This window comes from Monodelphis domestica, chromosome 2, assembly GCF_027887165.1.
Source record: "Monodelphis domestica isolate mMonDom1 chromosome 2, mMonDom1.pri, whole genome shotgun sequence".
NCBI lineage: Eukaryota > Metazoa > Chordata > Mammalia > Didelphimorphia > Didelphidae > Monodelphis > Monodelphis domestica.
The window spans coordinates 494,900,145-494,923,489 of NC_077228.1; the positions used below are offsets into that span (position 1 = coordinate 494,900,145).

General features: G+C 39.8%; 1 protein-coding gene across 3 annotated transcripts in view; it reads left to right on the plus strand.

Moving 5' to 3' along the window:
• The window catches only part of LOC100013336 (histone H4), a 44,023-nt gene extending 35,076 nt beyond the window's left edge, over positions 1 to 8,947 (plus strand). Inside the window, exons 2-3 of one of the 3 annotated variants that reach the window (XR_008916794.1) lie at positions 2,077 to 2,176; positions 6,904 to 8,947. Coding sequence is in view for 1 of the 3 variants with exons in the window: in XM_056819320.1 (XP_056675298.1) it covers positions 744 to 1,055 (312 nt within the window). In the remaining 2 variants the exon portion in view is untranslated. The other 2 variants (XM_056819320.1, XR_008916793.1) reach the window with 2 other exon arrangements.
• Positions 8,948 to 23,345: the final 14,398 nt, after the last annotated feature.

Below are 23,345 nucleotides of genomic sequence, written 5' to 3' on the forward strand. Positions count from 1 at the left end.
CAAACTCATTTCTTTGAAAAAACTAGGTTTTCCTTCCCCCTTCATGTCATTCGAATAAATTATAGCATGTATATAGCATTTTATAGCAACGTGAAATAGAAATAAGGGAACGTGACCAGATGACCTTGATCCTAAGGGTACCTGTTGTGCCACTAATTAGCTGTTTGTTTCATCTGTAAAAGCAGAGAGCAAATACTAGACCACCTTCTTTTCAGTGCTGACGTTCCATAGAGTAGTATACTGTTCTTTTAGGCTCTGACTCGAAGCAGTTTTGGTGCAAATAAATTGTAGGCTGAGATAAATGCTACAGTAACCTATTATGACAGGGAATGCCTTATAGTGTACGACTGAAACTCTAGCAATTAGAGTGCTGCAGCACGCCCTAAAATTCTTAGATGTAAAATACCGACGAGATACCTATTTACGTGTTCACATCTCTATTTTCAGATTCCTCGGGAGGAACTTTGCTGGGAAAAAAAAAAAAACATCCGAAACTAGGGTTCTGGAGATGAAGGACAGGAAATATTAAGGAAAAAAATTTCTCCCACGAGGCGTCTCTTCCGAGGGGCGGAGACTTAACTACTCTTTCCTGCATTAGATATTGGTTATTAGAACCAAAAAGGGTGGGGAAAAGTTATTCCCGCCCTGCGTGCGTGGTTTTCAAACAGGTCGGATCCCCGGCTATATAGAGGACCGCAAAGCCATTTTCACTTCTATTGATTTGTCTCTAACTTTTGCTCATAATGTCTGGAAGAGGGAAAGGTGGCAAAGGTTTGGGTAAAGGGGGTGCTAAGCGGCACAGGAAGGTCCTCCGCGATAACATCCAGGGAATCACCAAACCTGCCATTCGTCGCCTGGCTCGGCGCGGTGGCGTCAAGCGTATCTCGGGGCTCATCTATGAGGAGACCCGCGGCGTGCTGAAGGTCTTCCTGGAAAACGTGATCCGGGACGCCGTCACCTACACGGAGCACGCTAAGAGGAAGACTGTCACCGCCATGGATGTAGTCTACGCTCTCAAGCGCCAGGGCAGAACCCTTTACGGATTCGGCGGCTAAATTTCTATAGCTTTCACAAAACAAAGGTCCTTTTCAGGGCCACACATTCCTTCTAAAGACTGTGACATGTCGCAACTGGCGTTGAGGTTGCCCGGGTGACTAGGCTTTTATGTTTAAAGGAACAAAGCATTTTGGCATATATGTTTAGTGACTATTGCAAAGTGACTCTTATGACTTAAATTTTTTTTCTTTTTAGCTTAACTTTAACAAAACATTTGTTTCTATCAGTTTTCCATGACTACAAGCTTTTATTGCATTATATGCCAGTACAGCATTACCGTAATTGCAGTGATGTAGGAAAGTCAAGTGTGCTACAGGGGAAGGATACTGCAAGGACCAATTAGCCACAGAACAGGGAAGAACAATTTGGTCTCCACCCAATCAGGAGGGAACAGCAAATGAATACAGGCAGCTACCTAAGTGCACCTCTCTGCTTTGGATTTTCAAAAATCGCTGCCGAATGGCAAATTATCCAAGTGAGGGAAAACCAGAAATTCCCATCAATAAATTGGAATTGTATGAAGACAGATCAGTCATTACGTGACCCTCACTCGGCCTGTCTAGTTAAGCTAGAAAACAGGACGACTGAAGTAAGATCCTGATGGGTGCTAAGAATTACATTGAGGGCATTGAAGAGACTCGAAAATAGTGCCTTGGAAAGATCTCCCAGATTGGGAATAGTGGAAGGTTCACGAGCTGATCGTGTCACAGTACTGGAGAATAGAGAGATCGTATTTTACACATCTTTTGAATTTCGCTCAGACCCTTGACGAGTCTGTGACCCAAGAAAGGCTAGTTAAATAATTAATATAAACACTACCCCTCCCTCCCTTCCCCGCACTGGCCTTTTCCGCTTGTTTCCCAGATCCTGCACAGAATAATCCCCAAGAAAACAATTATTTTCATACTTAGTTACTGGTGGGCTGCGGTGGGGATGTTTGGCTTGAAGACAAAAAACTAAGGTTGGGGTCGGTGGCACAAGCACAGGCTAGCCTCATTTCCTTTTACTTTGACATTCTAGGCTTAAAGAATAATATGAGCAGATAAACGCTTGGAGGGCTGAAGACTATTTGCCTTGAATGCCAGGAGGAGGAGATGAAATTTTCCTCAACAGATAACCAGTAAGTTTCTGAACATTTTTGAGCAAAGGACTTACAAGAAAGATCCATAAGTAAAAAATAATATTCTGGAATTATACCGAATTGATTGGAGAGACTAGAGTAGAAATGGGAAGAAATAATAAAACCAGTCCTAGGAAAGAAAAAGGAATAGCAGAAAGGGGAGAGATAATAATAACTACATAGAACTTTACAAATATTATATCATTTATCTTCAGAACAACTCTGGAAGGCAGGTGGTATTATTATCCTTATTTTACGGAGGAGAAAACTGACCCTGAGAGAGATTAAATGAGTTACTCAACCAATAAGGATCAGATGGCTAATGTCTGAGTCTGGATTATGAACTCATATCTTCCTTTCTCCTTGTGCTGTAACCACTGGACGACCTCCCTGCTTTCTAGATGTGAAGTACTTTGCTTCTGGAGTTTGGGGGAAGGAGTAACTGACTGGATAATGAGAAATTAAAGAGAAAATTAAAAAATAGCTTTAAGGTTGCGAATATATGAGTCTGAGTGATATGCCATAGACAGAAAGAGTAAAATCTGAAACCTTTTACTCATACTCTTATAACCCTTACTTTTCTGATGTGGAAACTGTGGCCCAGCTAGTAAGTTGTAAAAGATCCCAAGTTCTAGTCTTCAGATCCAGCTTCCTTTCAGAGAGAGAGAGCAGTTGTTTGATTTTTGTGTTTGTGATTTTAATTCCTAATGTAGTATTTTGTACTCAATAAGCACTTCATACTTGTGGAACTGAACCTATGGCCTGAGACTGTATAGAGGGGTCAGGAACCAAAGTTAGAAAGGTCTGAATAGGAGAGGGGACAGATAAAAGAGCACTATTTCCTCTCTTAGGTAGGACTACACTAGGGAAGGGGAGAGGGTTTGACTAAGGTCCAGAACTGAAAGGTAAGAAGGAAAGTTCTTCAGACTCCGGTTTCTGGTTTCCTCCCCTAATAGATGATTGTCCTGATCTCCCCTAGAACATTAGAAAGGAAGATGGTCCTTTTTCCCTCTTTGGCTTTAACTACAAATTGAGGCTCAGTCTCTGCTAAGTAATAATAACTTTATTCTTTGAAAATATATGGAAATTGGAGTACATGGATAGAGGGGAAAATGAAGAAAATCCTACCATTTTATCCTAAATTCCCTCTCAAGGGTTGATGGCTCAGGTCTGGGGACCTGAATCCCTGGAGAGATATAGAGTCAGGCTGTTGGACTACTGATTTAGAGGGATGTCAGTTGAAGATCTTGAGTGGATAGTCTCTTCTGTTCCCCACAGGGAAAAAGTCTCTATCCTCTAATGAAAAGATGATGACTATGTTCTGATTCACATCAGCTAATTGAAGGACCTTAACTGGTTGAGCTCAGAGTGATGCTCTTCTCTCCTCCTTGCCAGAAGAGAAAGAACCCGGTCTCCAACTGCTGATCTGCTTTTCTTGGCTAGAAGTTCTAGCCCCACCCCCCACTGACAGCAGAATTCCATCTTCTTTCTTCCTGGTGGTTTTTGGCAAACCAAGTCCTTGCAATGCAGTCTGTAATTCTCTCATCCATAAGACTCCAAATATAGCACTCTTTTTAGGATACTCTGAAGAATAGGGTTGGTTTTTGTTTTTGTTTTTGGAGGGAAGGGAACATTTGTACTTGGGCATGATGTTTGAAGTGGGGTCAGAAAGAGGGGATCCAGGTAGATATGCCTGTTAGGTGTTGTTGTAAGGATAAAAGATTAGCCTAGGAGATCCTATAGGACAGAAACAGGGCCAAGATTCCAGAGCTCTGAAGAAGGCAGTTTCTGGGAGATAGTTGCTTCTCTGGAGGAGACAGGGGAGTTGGTGGAGTTGCTCTCTGGAGAAGGAGACTTTTAAGTTGCCAGGAGACTGGGACTTTCCTTCAAACAAGTTTTCATCTTCTGTAAGTGGTAGGGAGAATGGTTAACATTCCACACAGGTGGACTGTGTGAATGAATCCAATTCTCCTCTTCCTGATCCTGTGTGCTGCTGATTTTCTACTGGGACTTCTGCCAGACCCAAGAGGACATCAGTCTGTCAGACTTCCTTTGGCCCTTATCCCTGTATCTACAAGTCCTTCCTTAATTTTAATATAGTAATTAAGGATTAATTGGTATAGTTTAGAAAGTAGATTTATAGGTAGTAAAATCATTGGTTAGTAGTACTCTGACTTTGGGGTTTTGCAACAAACTGAGTGGTGCACAGTGAGTGATTGACAGGAGCATGTGACTAAGAGTCACATGGGAGCTTAAGGCTGCAGATCTGGGGAAAGGTTCTATGTCCCAACTGACACACTTCTTTCCTGGAAGGACCTTGATTGGAAAGGCTTGAAAATCAGTTTTCTGCTTCTTCAAATAACAACTGAAGAGAGAAAAATCTTTGAATATGGCTGCTGGCAGCTTGGGTAAAGAAGATTGAAGACAAACTTCACTTCTGGACCTGTTTGGACACTAATCAACTGAAGATCCTGGCCCTTTTGATTGGATTCCATTTGTGAGACTTGGTTATTGGGGAAAGTTACTGCTAAGTTTAATAAGATAGTTAAGATAGAATTATAGACATTAGAGTGTAAGATAACTTGTAGAATTTCTCCTAACCCCTGTTCCTTCCTCCCCTTCCCAACCAATAGATCTGAATTTTTTTTATGTGTTCCCTTTGTTCATTCCTCACCAATTCCTCTCATAACAGGGCTAAGATCAGATCTTCCCAATGCCCTTCTCTTCCTTTCCTTAGCTTGAATAAACAGTTAGTTATATTCATTTATCTATGTGCTTATTATTCCATATGCTATTTCAGTGTATAGAAATAAGGATCAGAACTAGAGAGAATTTTGTTCAGGGGGGGAGTGGCTCAATGGATTGAGAGCCAGGCCTAGAGACCAGGAAGTCAAAAATGGCCTCAGACACTTCCTATCTGGGTAACCTTGGGCAAGTCATTTAACTGTATTTGCCTATCCCTTACTGCTCTTCTTTCTTAGAATTAATATTAAAACATAAAGTAAGGATTTTTAAGGAATACTTTGTACTTACTTAAAGTTAACCTCCTTAAGAAGAAAGACTGTTTCTTTTTGTTTTTGTATCATCATGCTCTTGCACAGTACTTTGCAAATAATAGGAACTTAATAAATGTTCAATGAATTTAAGTTGGAAAAGTCTGAGATAAGAGCCATTAGATTCCTTTAGAGGTTGCTCTGGGGCCATGGGTTACTTCCACAATCAACAGTTTGCTATTAATACAATGGATCTCATGGAATCATGTAAGGAGGCTATCTACATGTGGCTTTCAGGGAGGCAAAAATAGATCTCTAGTGTCTCCATCTCTGCCAATAACAGAAGAGTCCTATACCAATGGGCTTTGGAGCTCAGGTCACAATCATAACACTGAGGTAGGCAACATAGCTGTTAGAAAAATATATTTGTTATATCCCATGGAGTTCACTTAACTCCAATCCCCTTATTTCAAAAATAAGGTTAAAAATTCCAAGAAGGGACTGCTGGGTAGCTCAGTGGATTGAGAACCAGGCCTAGAGATGGGAGCTCCTGGGTTCAAATCTGGCCTTAGACACTTCCCAGTTGTGTGACCCTGGGCAAGTTACTTAACCTCCATTCCCTAGCCCACACCACTCTTCTGCCTTGGAATCAAGGTAAGGGTTTAAAAAAAAATTCTAAGAGACTTGGTTCAAGGTAAGAAAAATCAGTTTATTGGTCATCCTAGCAAGAACAAATAAATAAATTGGTCAGTTATCAAAACCAAATTAATTTAGCATCTTGAGTCATTAAATATGATTTTGGAAACTTATTATATAGTCTTATTATTATAGCATCTCTAATTGGTGAATACCTAAACAGGAGGTGAGCTAATATTCTTCAGTCCCTGGCTGCACCCTTATGAAGATGGGGAAAATCACATGCCTGATTATAGGATCCCAATATCCCTACTGATCTAGATGAAGAAATCAGGTGATGGGAGCAACTATGCAGTATAGATTTGACTAATGTGAAATGTTCTTATCCTCTCCTTTTTTTTCACCCTTGTTTATTCTCTATAAAATGCTCATTCTGGTCATAAAATCCTATTTCTGACCTTAATGGTTCTGACTGAGGTCAAAAAGAGAATCAGAATTCATACCCATGCTTACACAAAACAAAGTAAATTTACTAAAAGTGGTAGTGATCATAAATAAGGATAGAGTTTCTAGATAAACAAAGTTTGCTCAAGAGCCCTTGAGCAGCAAACATCACCCCCTCCATGGCCCTACTGCCTTTGAATTGAGGAAAGGAGATTGTTATGATCCAGGTGAATGTCTCACCTGTGTATTTTACAACTAGATTGAAGAACTTAAAATATAAAGGGGGCATACTCACTTTATACTTCTTTTGAATAAAGTTGGATATTGTTCAAACACAATAGATACTTCAGGTTAAAAATGGTCATATATTAAGGTATAAACTTTGCAATCTATGTAATGATTTTTTAGAAGTCAGTCAGTAAATATTTATTAGCACTGCACTAAGCATTGTGCTGTTACAAAAAATGTGTTTGTGTGTAACCTATCACAGGCTAAGTCTAATTTGTTAACTTTATCTTTCCCTGTTCTGTACTTCGTGCCCAAGATATATGCTCTAGGAACATTGTGGGAGTAGTCTCTTCCAGCTTTGAATCAACTAATAGATGTGGTTTCAAAGTTTGTCCCCATTATGATTCTCTTTCTTGCTTCTTCTAGGTGCAATGAATGAAAACATCAGCCTTGTTGGTTTTCTACACTACATATTCCTGTTTGACAAGTCCATAAGGACATTCCAGGCCCACTGAGGCAAAAGCAGCCAGAAAAACACATATGAAGATCTGCTTCAAGACTCTGGCAAGGACCAGTCTGACCTTACATATCTACAAATCACTGTCTAAAGACTACTTGGCTTTCTTAATTGGCTCAGAACATCCTGACCAACCAACTTACTATTACAAACCATGAGCTCTATCTCAGGGACAAGTGACTTTCATGCATATCAACTATGCCTTAGTGCTTTTGTACTTCTAAAGACATCCATATGCCATCAATGACAGACCAAAAGAAGCTTTGAAGATTACCATTGGGTGAAGAGTATTCCTAACTGCACCTGTATACTCTATTTGGCACAAAGGATGTCTGCCCTTGATATCATTTTCCTTTGATCATAAAGTGTAGGAACTGTATCAATATTGGGCCTATATGCTCAATGAAATGGAATCCACAATCCCATTCATGGTCCCCTTCACCCTGCCAATTTCTCATCCACCTGATATTTCTCCCTCTTCTCCCTTTTTCCCTGATCTGGTGTCTGGAGAGAAACATTTCTTATAACCTTTTGACAACTTTGGTCCATTCTTTCCCTCTCTCTTGAACCCTCTCTTTCCATCATAGTCTTTATGCTCATACTTTTCTCTTTTCAGGATGGTATTATGTCTGCTTTTGGAAGTTTGCCTTGCACTCAGGGGTGTTATTCTTCTCAGGACTCTCATTGCTACAGATCTGGGGATAGATCTTCCATTGCCACACATCCCTTTAGAGACTATGAACTGACTTAATGAATCATCATAAATGTTAAAGGGGGTTCCAGTTGCTTGTAGTAGGAGTAATATTATCTTAGTGTCACCCAAGGGATCTGTCAAGAGATCTGTAAGAGTCTTAGCTAAATGCTACTTGGGTTCCTTTCTCCCAGAGTTGTAACTAGACATTTTTTCACCTGAAACAGGAACCATTTGGTGATGGAGCTAGTGGTAGGTAGTATGGGTACAGTCATACTAGGAAATTGGGTTGGTCAAACTTTTGCACATACTTAGATTTGAGGAGATTCAAGATAGACTATAGTTATTAGAATGACTAAAATATGGTAGCTGCACCTCATATTGTAGTATGCTGGTAGAGGAATGAGGGGTTCAGAAATCCTGGTTCCCAAGAAAGATAAGCTCTTTGAGATCAGTGATGGTGGTGGTGGTGGTGATAAGCCTTTATTTCTAGTGTCTAACATAGTAAATAAGCACATACTAGGTGCTTAGTGGATGCTTGTTGGTTAATTGACTGTGAAGAGCATGTGAGAAAAAATAGGTCTACCCACCTTCCCAGCATCCATCCATCTGTAATGAGGGAAGGAAAGAAATGGCTTGCCAATAGGTAGCAGAGAGGAGAGTTTGCAAAGAGGAACCTTGCTGCATGCCATGGAATGATATAAGCTCAGTTCTGGAATCTGGGACATTATAAAAATAGACACAGAGAGAACTCTGGGCTTTTGGTTTCCTGTTTCTGGGAGAGCTTGAAGCTACTATTTCCTGCTGCTTACCATCTGTGTGAGTGAAGTGGGGGTTTGGTTTCTTATCCTCATGGAGCCTAAACTACCAATCCTGCTGTCCAGTTTGAACAAGCCTGTCTACTATTTAATTTACTCAAGATTCCAGCATCCTGAGAGAATGTTTCCAGCTGCTCTGAGCTCTGTGTCTGGCCAGCCAGTGACAGAAGACCAGGAGGCTTACAGCCATCTTGGGTCTACCTGGCCAGGGTTGGTCCCTGAAATAAAGGGTCAGCCTACCTGATCTAAAGAACTATTTACCTTACCAAATTTATCTGGGAGGATTTTAATCAGGTAGTAAGACAGAAAGGGAAAATCTTAGACAGTCAGAGTAGTGAATTAGGCAGCCAGAAGACCAGAAGATATCCCTTTGCAGGGGTTGGGCATCCTATTCCCTAATCCAGTTTATGGAGATTCAAATAAAACCCTGTCTTTGTTTTTTAACTGGTCTAAGAGTCAGATAAGTGCCCTGGGCCTGTGGGGAAGGCCTGTAAGACCTATCCTCACTGTGGGTTATTGAGAGCTATTAAACTTTAATATCTCACCTCTACCAAACTACCATCATGACTACCTACCTAATTTCACTCCATACTAGGATTCCCTAAAAACCTAAATGGCTTTTCTCCTTAAGCTATCATTTCTCACTAAGCAGTCTTGTTCAGCTCTTGCCTCCTCCCTGAGATAAAGCAGGCACATACTTGTGTTGTGCCCTGCTCCCTCCCATTTTTCCCAGTCGCCAAACAAACAACAGCTCAAACCTTTTAAAAGGCCTGCTGAGGTGATAAAAATCCAAGCCAAGGCAAGAGACTTGGCTGTATTTTTCTATCCTGTGGGAATTTATGATTCAGATTTCTGGATTTTTCCATCTAGACCCTCCCTAACATGTTTTGATTTTGGTCCAGTCTCTGAAGACTAGGACTATTATGTTTTACCCTACCCCAGAGTTTTCCAGTACCCTAAAGACCATGTGGAGTCTCTCTTCTTTGCCATAGGCTTGAATGCCTGCCAATTATTTCCTCATTTTCAGGGACCCGTGGATTAGCACCCCTGTTACATTTAACCCCTATCATGTTGGATTTGCTTGTACAAAGAAAGGGATATTCAAAGATATAGCAAGAACAAATATAAAAACATTCTCTATTACCTCAGGGCCAAACCTCTCCCTACACAATCCCACCTAAGTGTCTGGGGAGTGGAAGAAGGGTAGATGATCAGTTTTGCTTAACTCCAATTTAGTATTATTAGCTCCACCAAATTCAAGTCTAAAACCTGCTCCTCAGGACTTTTTACTGCTAGATTAGAAGCAATACCAGGCTTGGATCTCTGGATTCTCAAATCTCAGCATCTTAAGGCCACTAGTTAGAAATTCCACTTATTCCCTACACCAGAACTGCAGAGAACTTGACTCTGATGAGCTTGCCAAGTAGTTCAAATGCCAACTACAAGCTTTCCCCAAAGACTCTTTTACAGAGAATCAAAGATAAAGGTGGTCAGAAGTAGTTACAGGAGTAGCTAGGTGGCACAGGGATAGACAGCCATGCCTGGGGTCAGGAGAACCTGAATTCAGATCTGGCCTAAAATTCTTAGTTCTGTGACCTTGAGTAAGTCATAGAATCCCAGTTGCTTAGCCCTTGTTGCTCTTCTGTATTAGAATGTATACTAAAGTAAGAGTTTAAAAAAAAAGAAGTATAAGGACACTTTCAAGGTATTTCTGAAGAACTTTAATATTGACTGAGATATGGGAAATGTTGGCAAAGGGCTGTCTAGAATGGTGTGTCAGCATCAAAGGTGTTGTACTCCATGAGCAAAGCAGAACTGTAGAAGCCTAAAGGAAATGTGATCTCTGAAATACCATAGCCACTTCCATTATAAATGGTCTAATGGACCACTTAATGCCTTCTAAACTTGTATTGGACTGCTTAGCCACAGTGAACACAGCATTCGATGATTCCAGTATTGTGTTGTCATTAGTCTTTGAAAAAGAAAAAAGGATGAAAAGCAACACCTAGAATGGAAAAGGTCAAGAGGAAAGTCCCAAACTTCAGGCCCATTTCTTAAGGCCTCATGGCTTTCTGGGGAGAAGGAAATAAAGGAAGTAACCCTTAGGCTTTCTCTCCTTACCACATGGTGTTAACTGCTATGAATAAAAGAGTCCATCCTCAGAAAGGAAAAAGCTCTCTGTCCATTTGAAAGATGTAGACAAATCTAGTTATGCTCACATGCAATAAGAAAAGGCTACTTCTAAATATGAAATAAGCACCAAACCATTGCACTTGGATAGCATTAAATCTTTCCTTGAAGCTCACAGGGAGTAGCTATAGTACAGGAATGATCCCAGTCTGAACCACTGGACATAGGCAGAGAGAAGGCAGAGAGGGTAGGAAACTATGAACTTCCATGTGGCAGTAGAATGCCTGAGGCAGTAGAGCCCATAGCAGGGGACCTGCTCAGCCCAAGCCACTTGGAAGGCTTAGGGAAGCAGGAGAGAGAAAACTAGTCTAGTCCACAAAATTACAAGGGAACTGGTAATACAGGATGCTGAATCTAGCTGAACAAAATAGCTATGAGCCTCCCCAGGGCAAGCCAGTAGTGCCGTCTCCTCAACAGACACACTGTGGGAAACAAAGACAGCTAGGTCTACCACAAGTTCCAGAGAAGAGTAATCTGCAAACTTGGATTCGTGCCCCAGGAACAGAGAAGAACTGCAATAGATAAAGGAACACTGGGAAAATAACCAGAAAAATAAGCAAAAGACAAAAAACAAAACAAAACAAATATAAAAATGAAAACCCTTACCTTAGAAAGTTACTTTAGTGCAAAGGAAGACCAAAATATGAATTCAAGAGGACAACAGTTCCAAGAAGGAAACATGTAATGCCTCAAAGGAAAGTATGAAAGGATGTGAGGCCCCAAAATAACCCCTGGAAGAACTTGAAAAGAAGTTTAAAAATAAAATTATAAGAAAATTGACAGAAAAACTCAACATCTAGAGGAAAAAATTTCATGGAAGTAATCAACTCCTTAAAAACTAGAATAGGAGAAAAGGAAATGGAGGCACAAAATACATAGAAGGAAACAACTCCCTAAAGAATAGAATGGACCAAATAGGAATGGAGGTGCCCCTTCACCCCCTTTGAAAAAACCAAAGCACTGAAGAAAATAATTCTTTAAAAAATAGGATTGACCAAATGGAAATGGAAATGGAAATACAAAAACTCAAAGAAGAAAATGATGCACTAAAAATTAGAATTTCAAAAAGAAACTAATGAATTCATAAATGAAAAAAGGATCTAAATCTAAAATACCTCACTGGAAAAACAATTGATTAGAAAATAGACCCAAGAGAGATAATCTAAGAATCATCAAAATACCTGAAAGCAACAACCAGAAAGAAAAAAAAAAGAGCCTGAACACCATATTACAAGAAATCATCTGGGAAAACTACTTTGATATCTTTAAACAAGAGGTAAAAATAGAAATTGAGAGAATCCACTGGTTATCTTCAGAAAGAGATCCCAAAATAAAATTCTCCAAGACCATTATGGCCAAATTCTAGAATTCCCAGGTCAAGGAAAAAGTTTTACAAGCATCTAGGAGGAAACAAATAAAAAATCATGGAGCCATGGATAGGATCACACAGGACCTAAGCAACTTCTACATTTAAGGAATGGAAGACATGGAACATTATATTCTGAAAGACAAAGGATCTAAGACTATAACCAAAATTTATATACCCAGCAAAAAAGCATAATCCTACACAGAAACTGAAACATTGTGGCACAATCAAATGTAATAGATTTTGCTACTAATAGCAATAAAATGATCTAGGACAATCCTGAAGGACTTATGAGAAAGAACGCTATCCATATGCAGAGGAAGAACTGTAGGAGTAGAAACTCAGAGGAAAAACACATAACTTATGATATGGTTCTATGGGTATATGGCTGAGAGTTTTGGTTTTAAAAGATCACTCTATTACAAATATGAATAATATGGAAATAGGTTTTGAGAAATAATACATGTATAACCCAGTGGAATTGCCTGTAACCTTTGGAAGGGGAAAGGGCAGGGAGGGAAAGAACATGAATCATGTAACCATGGGAAGATATTCTAAATCAATCAATAAATTTATAAAAAGAAAAGAAAACTTAGGTGGAAAATTGTTATTACATGCAATTAGTCAAATGCAATATCTTTTAAAAATTAAATAAAAAGTTTTAAATCACAACAGAAAAAAAGGAGCCTAATCCTCCAGGGGGGAAAAAATTGACATTTAATGAAATAGAGGAATTTCAGACTTTCCTGACCAACCCCTCCTCTCCCATGAAAAGAATAACTTGAAAAAGAAACAAAGGAAAACAAAGAAAATTTTGATGAGGAAATTCAACACTCATAAAAAAGTAAAATGAAAAGGTAAGAGTTTTGATAAGGATGAAATAAGTACACTCATACCTGAGAAGGTGATAATTGAAATAATTAAAATATATATATGATATTTGAGATATGTAAGGCACTTAAAGTATTCAAGGTACTTAAAGAACTTAAGACACTTAAGAACTTTATCATTGTTAGAGAAATGAAAAGGAATATGCATCGAAAAAAAGAAGGAAGCTAAATAAGATGGACTGATATCCCCTAACCCCCAAAAAAACATGGGATGAGAAAGAGGATGACATGGAGAGAAGAGAAAAGGAGAGAAGGGGTAAACTGTCAATGATAGGATAGGGTCTGACCTGCTGACTTGAATTCCCTAATTAATAAGGTATTGTGTTTGAATTTTGTCGTTATATGACTGATATGAACTTATCACAGCCAGGAGTGCCTGGAATACTTTGAAAGGGATGGCTAATTTTTATGTATTCTGGCAATAAGCCCAATTTTCCTTTGTAATTGGAAGTCTCTTATGTGGCTACATCATGTGCAACGAAAATCTAGAGAACTAATTAGTGCCAGAGGGAGCCACACTCACTAAGGAATGATGAAATACAGTGCCATGGTAGAGGGAAGCAAACCTACAGATTCTGTTTTTTTAGTACTAGAGGGACTGGAAGATAAAGGAAAACCACGTGCACTGAATCCAGACCTTTACAAGTACCATAAATCATGTAAACTATATGAATCATATAAAATCCAAGAGAAGATGAGACCCTCAAGAGAGGATTATTTAGTATGAAGTCAAAAGGAGTGGAGAATTAATGGAATAGTTTTGGAATTCAAATAGAAGTTGTTTGGCATTTTTGACAGGTTGAAATATCTTACCCTGTATTCATCCTTTTTAAATCTGAGTACATGAATGGGAATTAAAATCTACTTTAGGGGAGAGCAAGATGAATCTGGTGTTGATATTGCCATGATTTTCTTCTGTGAGTGCATAAACTAGAAATCTTTATGAATCCATCACCTTTTAGCACACCCTGATTAAAAAGACAAGAGGGAGTTAAATGAAAGACAATAGCTGCCAAGGACCAGCCATAGAATGAGATGAGAAATCAGTAATGAGGTGCTTTTCAGAGGTTCAGGCTCTGGGAAAGATAATATGGGTGAAGTCAAATTCATCTTGAATTTTGGTACTCTGAGACCTAAGGGGACAACACACATTAGCTGCTTCTCTGACAGGGAGATGATTAATGACTGTGACTCTGTTCTTTGGCTCCCTAACACTCACCTCAGTGAATTATGGCATTATATGGGCTATAGAGAATGGTATGAAGGTTTGTTTAGACCTTTTCAGGACTGCCTTCCTCCTACCTCTCACCTATGGCTCCAAGAATCTGTAACAGGCTCACCAGCCACACCTTAGCAAACCATGTCAGCAGACTTGCTAAACCAGGTTGTGGGTAACTGATACTCTATGGGCGTGTCTGCCCAAGGTGTGTGAATTCTTCCTCTGGTGGTAAGTGTGGATGAGAACAGTTTGTTTCAATGGCTGCAGATGCAAGAGCTGTAGAATACTCAAAACTTGGTTAGACACCAAAGAAGCCAAAGTCATCCACTTCATCCTAGGCCATCACTAGTCATCTTGGCTTTTGTCTTGCCACTGGACTTTGATGACTGAGAGAGAAAGTGAGGCCATCAACTTTATGCAATCTGCTTCACTTAAAACCCAATTTAGGAACAAGTAAAAAGATATCATCGAGTGATGTACTTTTGGTTCTCTTCAAATGTAGCATGCCAGGAATATTGGCATCTGGGAAGTATGATTGATGTATTGATACTGTACTACCAGACACATAGTCAGAACGCTTGATGTTAAAGGGACAGTCCTAGGCACTAGCAAAGGACGGACAAATTCATGCGTTGGGTCTTGACTTGGCCATGTTGCCTCAGCGCCACGCTGCCCCTGCTGAGAGTAAGGCCATTTACACAGCTCCGTTTGAATCAGGGTGTTGCTGGCTGGGACTACACACATTTGCAAACCGAGGGATTGACTTACTCCCCACCTCTTTGATGTCGGTGGTGGTCTATTGGACCAATGTAAATACCCATGTCATGTTACGTATAGGGTCCTAAAACCCTCAATAAATACTGGGATCTAGCGGGGAAACTCCCTCTGGCATTCTCCTAAGAACTCCCTTTCAACCTTCTCTCTCTTTCTAACCCCTCTCTTACTCTCACTTACTGGCTCTCTCCCTTCACTGCCTCTCTCACTCTCTCCCTTACCCTCCTCTCCTCTTACTGCTCTTGCTTCTCTGTATCTCTTTCCTAGCAACCAAGGAGTTGACCCCCACCTCTTGTAGTATCGAAGTCGCCCCCCACCCAAGCTTCCCATTGATGTTCAGACTATTGTCTATAGGAGTATCAAGAGGTTGATACTCCCCACCTCTTCTCTTAATCCTTCTATTTTCTCGGAGTTCGAGTTACTCCCCATGTGTTTCTACTTTTGACTTTGAGTCATTATTATTCTCCCATTTCCTTCGCCCCCTCTTTCCACCTCAGGTTATTCCCACATGTTATAGGACTCACGTGGGGGGGGGGTCGCTATACCTCCCATCAGATATGGACATCAACCAACCAAATGGACAATAGGATAACATTTTGAGAATCAGAAGGGTCTTCAGAAGTCAGCTAGTCCAATACACTCATTTAACCCATGCTATTCTTCATCTTTTGTTTTTGAAGAGGACCGATGACGTGAGTGTGATGTCTCAACTTGCTTGTGAGTTGGTTTGAAGTGAAGCCCATCATGTCATGGGCATTGTATCCACAGAAACTCAGGCAAACCATATCAGGGAAATTTCTTTGCTCCCTAAGGCCCTCATGGCTCCCAATCTAAAACACCTGACCTTGGAGACTACCCTTTGGTAAAGATAAAAACCCCGGAATGGAGGCATTGAGGAGAAACCTCTGGGTTGTTTCACTTATGCTGTCTTGCTGGCAAAGGATTTATCTCCTTGTTATTTCACTAATAAATCTTTCTCTTTTTTGCCTTTGAGCCAAGTTTTGGAGTCTTGTATTCTTGCAGAAAGTTATCCTCCCTGAACCCAAGGGGTGCACCTTTTTACCCCACAACACATAAGTATATTGATTTAATTTGTCTAGCAGTTATAATAAAACAGCTAGTCAATATGACCTCCCAGTCTAGACAAAGAACTCTGACTGATTTACAGAACTCTTCTTATAGTGAGGAGGAATTGCATTAGGGGGTGTGATAGATATAACAGCAAGGAAGTTTTAACCTCTGATAAATGCAACACCAAAACAGAGAAGTTGAGGATTTGTGAATGTGATACACAAAAACAACCTGGTACAATAAACATAGTTTGTAATATACCATAACTTGGGCTCATGTTGGCTTTGTGACCAATCTATTAAATGTTGTAAGTGTCTTGACAGCTTGGTTAAGCAAAAGATGTACAAAAGTTTATAAGCAACACCAGAAGCCTTCTGATTTTATAGTTGTGTGTGCTAAGCTGAGAGAAGAGTCAGTGTCTCAGAAAGGGAGATTAAGACCAACTTAACTTACTTCTATTTAATAAAGTATATTCTTTCCTTCAAAGTTATTTTTATCACTAAATTAATAATTTAAATTATTTATTGGGCATTGCTGCTAGAAGTAACTTAATTTCTCTGGCAGCTTTCTTTAGTTATGACAGATTTTTGGGAAAGGTGATTCATATGTTATTTCGGTGACTTATTTAAGGCATTCTTAAATTAGTAACCTAGCCATGCATCCTTTACTAAATCTGTTGTTGTTGAAAAATATTCACTGTGTTGGAACATTATTTTATGTTACCATCAGGTTATGTATGTAATTATATATAGGATTAGGTCTTGGGCAGTATTTCATCTTCCTGAGAGAGGATTGTGAAGATATCCTAAAGGTCCATAGACTAAGAATTTTTTAAAGTAAATTTTGGGAAAGATCTCACCAATAACCTGGACCAGGAAAGCAGATTTCCTGGAGAAAATGCTGTGAGGACCATCATGATTCTAGATGGACTAAAAAGATGAAAGTAATAGAGAATGTCCCCAGAAATCAAGTACTACATCATGAGACTTTGAGTGAGCATTTGGATAATGAATTGAACTATGGGTGGGAGGGGAACCCTCCATCCACTTTTGTCCTTTCCATGCACCATTATTTTATCTTGATTGTAAAACCTTTGTGCCATATGTAAAATCCAGTGGAATTGCATGTCAGCTACATGAGGGGAGAGGGGGAGAAGAGAGTGAGAGAACATTAATCTTGCAACTGTGATATGGAAATCACATTAAAAGACTGATATATATTAATTTAAGGTCACCAAGGAATTCAGCTATGTAATTCCTAAATGAAAACTCAAGTCAGCAGTCAACCTTTTATGGAGTTTTTTAATTACTAACAGGAGGAAGAAAAGTATTAGAGAGAGAGAGAGAGAGAGAGAGAGAGAGAGAGAGAGAGAGAGAGAGAGAGAGAGAGAGAGAGAAAGGGGAGAGAAGGAAATAGGGCTTAAATACCCCCTCTGCTTAGGCTGGGCCAAAGGCCCAAAGTCTTGGATAGCCAAGGCAAAGAAAAGAGATCAGTCCCTATCACTCATGTGACCAAAATGGAGAAACAGTCTCAGGGCCTTCACTCCAAGCACCAGGCTCCAACAACAACCTTTCCTCCACACAGGAAGTCCCCAGACTCCTCAGCTGTCCTCTACCTCACTTCCTGTGTCTCACCTGTGCCAATGGTGGCTCTAGCTTCACCCAGAACTGCCCAGAGGTCTGTCCCCTTTGCACATGTCTGTTGAAGGCCACATTCTCAAATAATTAAATCTTGAGCTTTGCTGCAGCCCTTCCTAAATCCTGTTACCCTGAGTAGGGTGGAGATTGTAGTTTCCAAGACCTGATTCTGTCATTCCAAGTATCTCTATTGTTATTGATCAGGAAATAGCCAAATCCCATCCTCTAAAGAATGGTTTGAACAGGGTTGAGTAGTTTTGAAATTCACACAACCAGGGGAAAATATTCTAAATTAACTAAATTTTTAAAAATTAAATAAATGATCAATCAATCAATAAAACCTTTGTGACAAAAACAAGGAACACTCCTGTATAATTGAAAATCTGTTACCCTAAAAAAGAACTACATTTCCTGAGAGCCTACTGACTTCCTGTCATTATGTACTTCCTGTAGACAGGGGATATTAGGTGGGGATGTAGAGGGTCCCACCCTCTTTGGCATCTTGGCTTGATGGTGGTGAGTAGGATTTTCAACAGGCTCATCAGCCATGGGCATGTGATCTTTATTTTGTATCTCTCTTATTCCTTTATTTCTAATGATCATTTAATAAATCTCCTAAAATATAATATTTTTATTATTGAGACTAATTTTAATTTTTACACTCCCTAATAGCTCCTTGTCAATGCATCTATCAATCATTTTTTAATATATTAAGAAATGCCCATATGTAGTTAGATTCTCTGTGAAACACATATCTTTGGGCCCTTATGCACCCTGGTGAAATAATCCTGAAATATATAGATATTAAATATGGGATGTTTCACTGAGGAAAATAACTTATCTCCCAAAGAATCAGAGGGAGAAGCATGTAAATTTAATATAAATTTGTACCCCTCTTTCCTTTTTAAAAGGAAAGTTTTGAAAATCCATTTCAGTCTCACCCCCATCCTTAGATTGGGATAAAAATAAGGTGTGCATGTGTACTATGAGAGGACACCAGAGGCCTCATGGCTCCCTGGTGTCTCAGAAGAGGTTTACCTCTTGTTCCATGTCACTCAGCCTCTGGAATTGGTCTCTGATCTGGACTGAGGTCAAGTATGTCCAACCAAGGAGACCCAGAAAAAGTGGTATCACCAGAGTTATAAGTTATGGATCAAGGAAGTTTTCAGGTCTCTTTCCAAAAAGCAGCTACCTGGCCTAAGGGACTGGGATGTGAGGTGAGTAAGGGATGCTGCAAGGTAAGTGGTAAGCTCAGGTGAGCTAGGTGATCAGCTGTGTGATTAGCTGCCTTTTTTTCCCCTCCAACCCACTTTTACTATCTAATAATTATAAATTAATATTCAATCTCTAGAGAATTTTAATACTAAAAGAATCCTACCTTTATTTATCTGTAAACAGAGAACCAGCTTGGGTAAGGCCCTCTCCAAGGGATGTCTCTATGGCCCTTGTTTCTTCTTTTCAATTCGAGGTGACTTAGCTTCCAAAGGGAAGGCTAAATGAAGGAGATCCTGAGTAGGGTGGTTTTGCTAACTTAATAGAGGCAGTTGGTGCCCATCAACATTCTGTAATTGCCAGAGAGGGATGTGACCATTCACGCCTGAAGGACATCCCACCTACCTTTGCTAAGAGAGGTCCAAATGATGTATTGTCAGGTCAATCAGAAGGGAGACACACTTAGGTTTAAAAGATCCTTGTCAGACTTCATATGGGTCTTTGGTCATTAAGAGCAAGAGAAACCATATTCCCTATTTCTTGATTACTGCTTGTTACGGTGAAAATCACCTTTAAAGATTGTTATAATATTAATTTATGGTCGCCAAGGAAATTACTTATGAAATTCCTAAAATGAAACACTCAAGTCAGAATGGAGTCATGGTAGTTTAATCACAACAGGAGTAAGAAAAGGGAGAGGGAGAGGAGTAAGGAGAAAGGGGAAAAGGTTAACTCAACCTTCTGGCAGAGCAGAGGGAGTTTTAGGCCCAAAAAAGCCAAGGTAGAGAAGAGAATCAGTCCTTGACTTATGTGATGGATCTGAAGGAAAGCTGTCTGCGGGCCTCCTCTCTGCTCGAGCTTCTAGCACCAACTGCTGCCTAGCTCTCTCCACAGGAAGTGAGCGAATTCCAGAGGCTGTTCCCCACCTCACTTCCTGTGCCTCACAAGTGCCAATGGCTGCTCAAGCTTGGCTTAGGACAGCCCAGGTGGGCAGTTAGTTATTTCTGATTTGTCATTGACTAGCACATGCCCATGTAATGTGGGTGTGCACAATCCTGGGTGCTAGACCAAGCAAGATGGAGATTTTTAAAATTCACATGCTTAACCTAAACAATAAATTGAGCATGCTCAAGTCCCTGGTTTTTGTTGAGGTTTCAGTGTGACCCATTTTAGTAAGAATTTACAATTCACTGTTACTAAAATGATATCTTGTGTGAAGATTAAATTTAACTCTCCCCTGATTGTGAAAATGAAATTAATTAACTCCCCTGATTGTGAAAATTAGATTGACTCCCCTGCCCAAATTTAGATCTAATCACCAAAAGTATAAACATCCCCACTTAATCATTTAGAGGGAAGGTCTGTGACCCACATGTGCAATAGTGGGTGATGAATCAGAATCAGAATCAAACTGACTGCCCCTTGGCAGTCCTAAAGCAAAGCTTCAACTGTGATTGGTAGATCTAAAATTAGGGGAAGGCACAGGAAGTCATGCAAAAGAAAGTGTCTTTAAAAGGGAGTGACAACTTCCTGAATGGAGTTGAACTTGGACTTCATCTTCTTCTGGAGTTCTGAGTTAGAATTGGAGACTGGTGAAGAATCTACTGATTGGACCAGAGATCTGTACTTTGGTGAGAGTGTTCTGAAATCTCTTACTTTGGACTGACATGTGGTGATTGAAAAAGCTGATTCCTTTCCTGGAATTTCTGAAGAGACTAGCCTCAGGAGAGACCTACCTCTTGAGAGAGACATCCCCAGGTCCTCTCTGGCTAAGAATTAACTATCCCTGATGAGGTTGAGCCAAGGACTGGGAGTAAATTACTTAGTGCTTAGGCTAGATATCTTACCCTATCCTCTCTCAGATTTTCTTACTTCACTCATTCTATATTTTGTGAATAAATTGTAAATAAATCTATTAGAATAAAATTAAAATTCCTGGCAACCCTATTTTATAATAATCCAGTCAAACCTTTTTGTAAAATAGCCCCCTTTTCCCCCCTTACACTTGTCCTAGAGAAAATTGTGCCTTTGTTCCATTTTATTTGTCACATCATATATTGCAAATATTAAGATAGAGTGACAACTTCTCTTGTTTTCACTATTTCTGTTTTAATGATAAGTTCCTCCTTGTTAGTTAGAATCTTATCAAGAATGGAAGTTTTCTTTGTTGATTCCTATGCAATGAAATACTCAAATATTAGCGTATCAGGATGTGTTAAATTTTAAAATGGTTATGAATTCTAAACAACAGCATTTTCAAACAGTTCTAGAAGACCAATGATTAAATATGCTTCCTACTTCCTGAAGAAAAGATGATGGCTTCAGGGTGCAGAATGATCTTTTTTGAACATTCAAAAAGAAATGAAGCCAGCCTACAAATCACTATCACTTAACTCTTTTCTTCTTCAAGCTAAACATCACTCATGCTAGTTTATAGGAATCAAGTTTTGAGTTTTATTGAGGTTCATGATATATCTTTTCTTAAAAAAAAAGTATCCCAGAAAGGCACACCTATGGATGAGAATGAAGACATTAGGAATTTTTATATATCTGGCACATCAGAGTCCTTAAAAAATGTTTATTGAAGGGGCAGCTGGGTAGTTCAGTGGACTGAGAGTCGGGCCTAGAGACAGGAGGTCCTAGGTTCAAATCTGACCTCAGACACTTCCCAGCTGTGTGACCCTGGGCAAGTCACTTGACACCCATTGCCTAGCCCTTACCACTACTCTTCTGCCTTGGAGCCAATAGACAGAAGGTAAGGGTTTAAAAAAATAAATAAATGTTTATTGACTGACAGGCTATGTATGAGAGGTAAAAGATACAAAAGAAATGTAAAACTGTAAAAAATGAGGGTCACCCTCATGACTTTGGGCTAACTGAATTTGGCTTTGTCTACCAGGTTCATCGTTTTGTTGTCCTGCCTCATGCCCCTTTCCCTCCCCTCCTCCCCTCCATTTAAAAATTGCAGCTGGCACTCCTGAGCCACGGAATCCAATTAAAAATCATGTTAATAAATGAAGTTTTAAAACACATTATAATACAGGAATAAATTAACATGGAAGACAACTTCCCTTCTGCAATAAGGAATTGAAAGAAGTGATTTACAGGGTAGTCAATTCAGCAGAAGACTTGGGAACCTTTTACTGAGGCCTAGCTAAAATTATATTTTTACAACAGAACAAATCAAATCAAAGCAGTGCAAGGAACCAGGTAGAGAGGGTTATTGTGAGGATGAAATAAGATATCACAAGCTTAGCGAACTTTAAAGTGAGATAAACGTCCTGATACCTCTTTCGTCTCTGGTCATAAAAGTTCAAAAATAGATGGGACCTTCACAAACACAGTCCCAACTCTCCTTTGCACCCGAGGTAATTTAGGCAGTTAGTAGTGGATAATACTAAGAGAGGGTCTCCAATCGCTCGTCACTAAGACTGAAGACAAGGAGGCCTCCTTGGACCTTGTAGCCATAAAAAAAAAAAGCTGGAGCCAAAGGTATCCTCCTTAAAATCCTCAGGTTGAGGAGGTAAGGCAGAAGTCATTATTCCTCTTGGAAAAGGCTTTTTGCCTTAAGGGATATATTCTTTGCCTTTTAGTTGCCCCCTTCCTGGGCTGTGACATTCTAGCTCTTTAACTCCAGCTACTACAGCTTAGTATTCTGAGTTTGTTGGAATTTGGGGTCTGGAAGACCTGGGTACAAATTCCAGCTAAAGTTTACCAGTCACATCACCATGCCTCGCAATCTTAAATTTCCTTCTCTATAAAAGGGCATAAGGGTTATTGTGAGGATGAAATAAGATATCACAAGCTTAGCGAACTTTAAAGTGAGATAAACGTCCTGATACCTCTTTCGTCTCTGGTCATAAAAGTTCAAAAATAGATGGGACCTTCACAAACACAGTCCCAACTCTCCTTTGCACCCGAGGTAATTTAGGCAGTTAGTAGTGGATAATACTAAGAGAGGGTCTCCAATCGCTCGTCACTAAGACTGAAGACAAGGAATAGTTCTTCAGGACCTTTGCTGAAAGATAAAAGGCCCCCCAACATCTTTTCCCTTTCTACTTTCCAAAAGTCAGCCCCTCCCCCCTTCCTTTATGTATTGCTCATATTAAAAAAACCCCTTCCAGGCTAGAAAGTTTAAAAATCTCTCGGAATCACATAGTCCCTTTCTGATAGGGCAAATATTTTCCCGTTCTATAGCCTCATTGGCCCTTGAGCGAGTCCTCATTTCCCATCATTAGCCTCCCAAATTTGACCGCAAAGATGCATTTAGCGGGCTCCTTTATACTGCAAACAGACTAGCAATACAGCTCATGCACTTTCTGGGATTTTGTAGTACTACATTGTAGGAGCAGTTTCTTCCCATCTTATCCTCATCAGTTACTTGCAAATCTGCAACATTAAGTGATATCCAATTAAGGAAGGGCCGTTTTAACTTACTTCATGTAGCATTATCATAGTAACTAGAAACTCGTCTTTAACAATG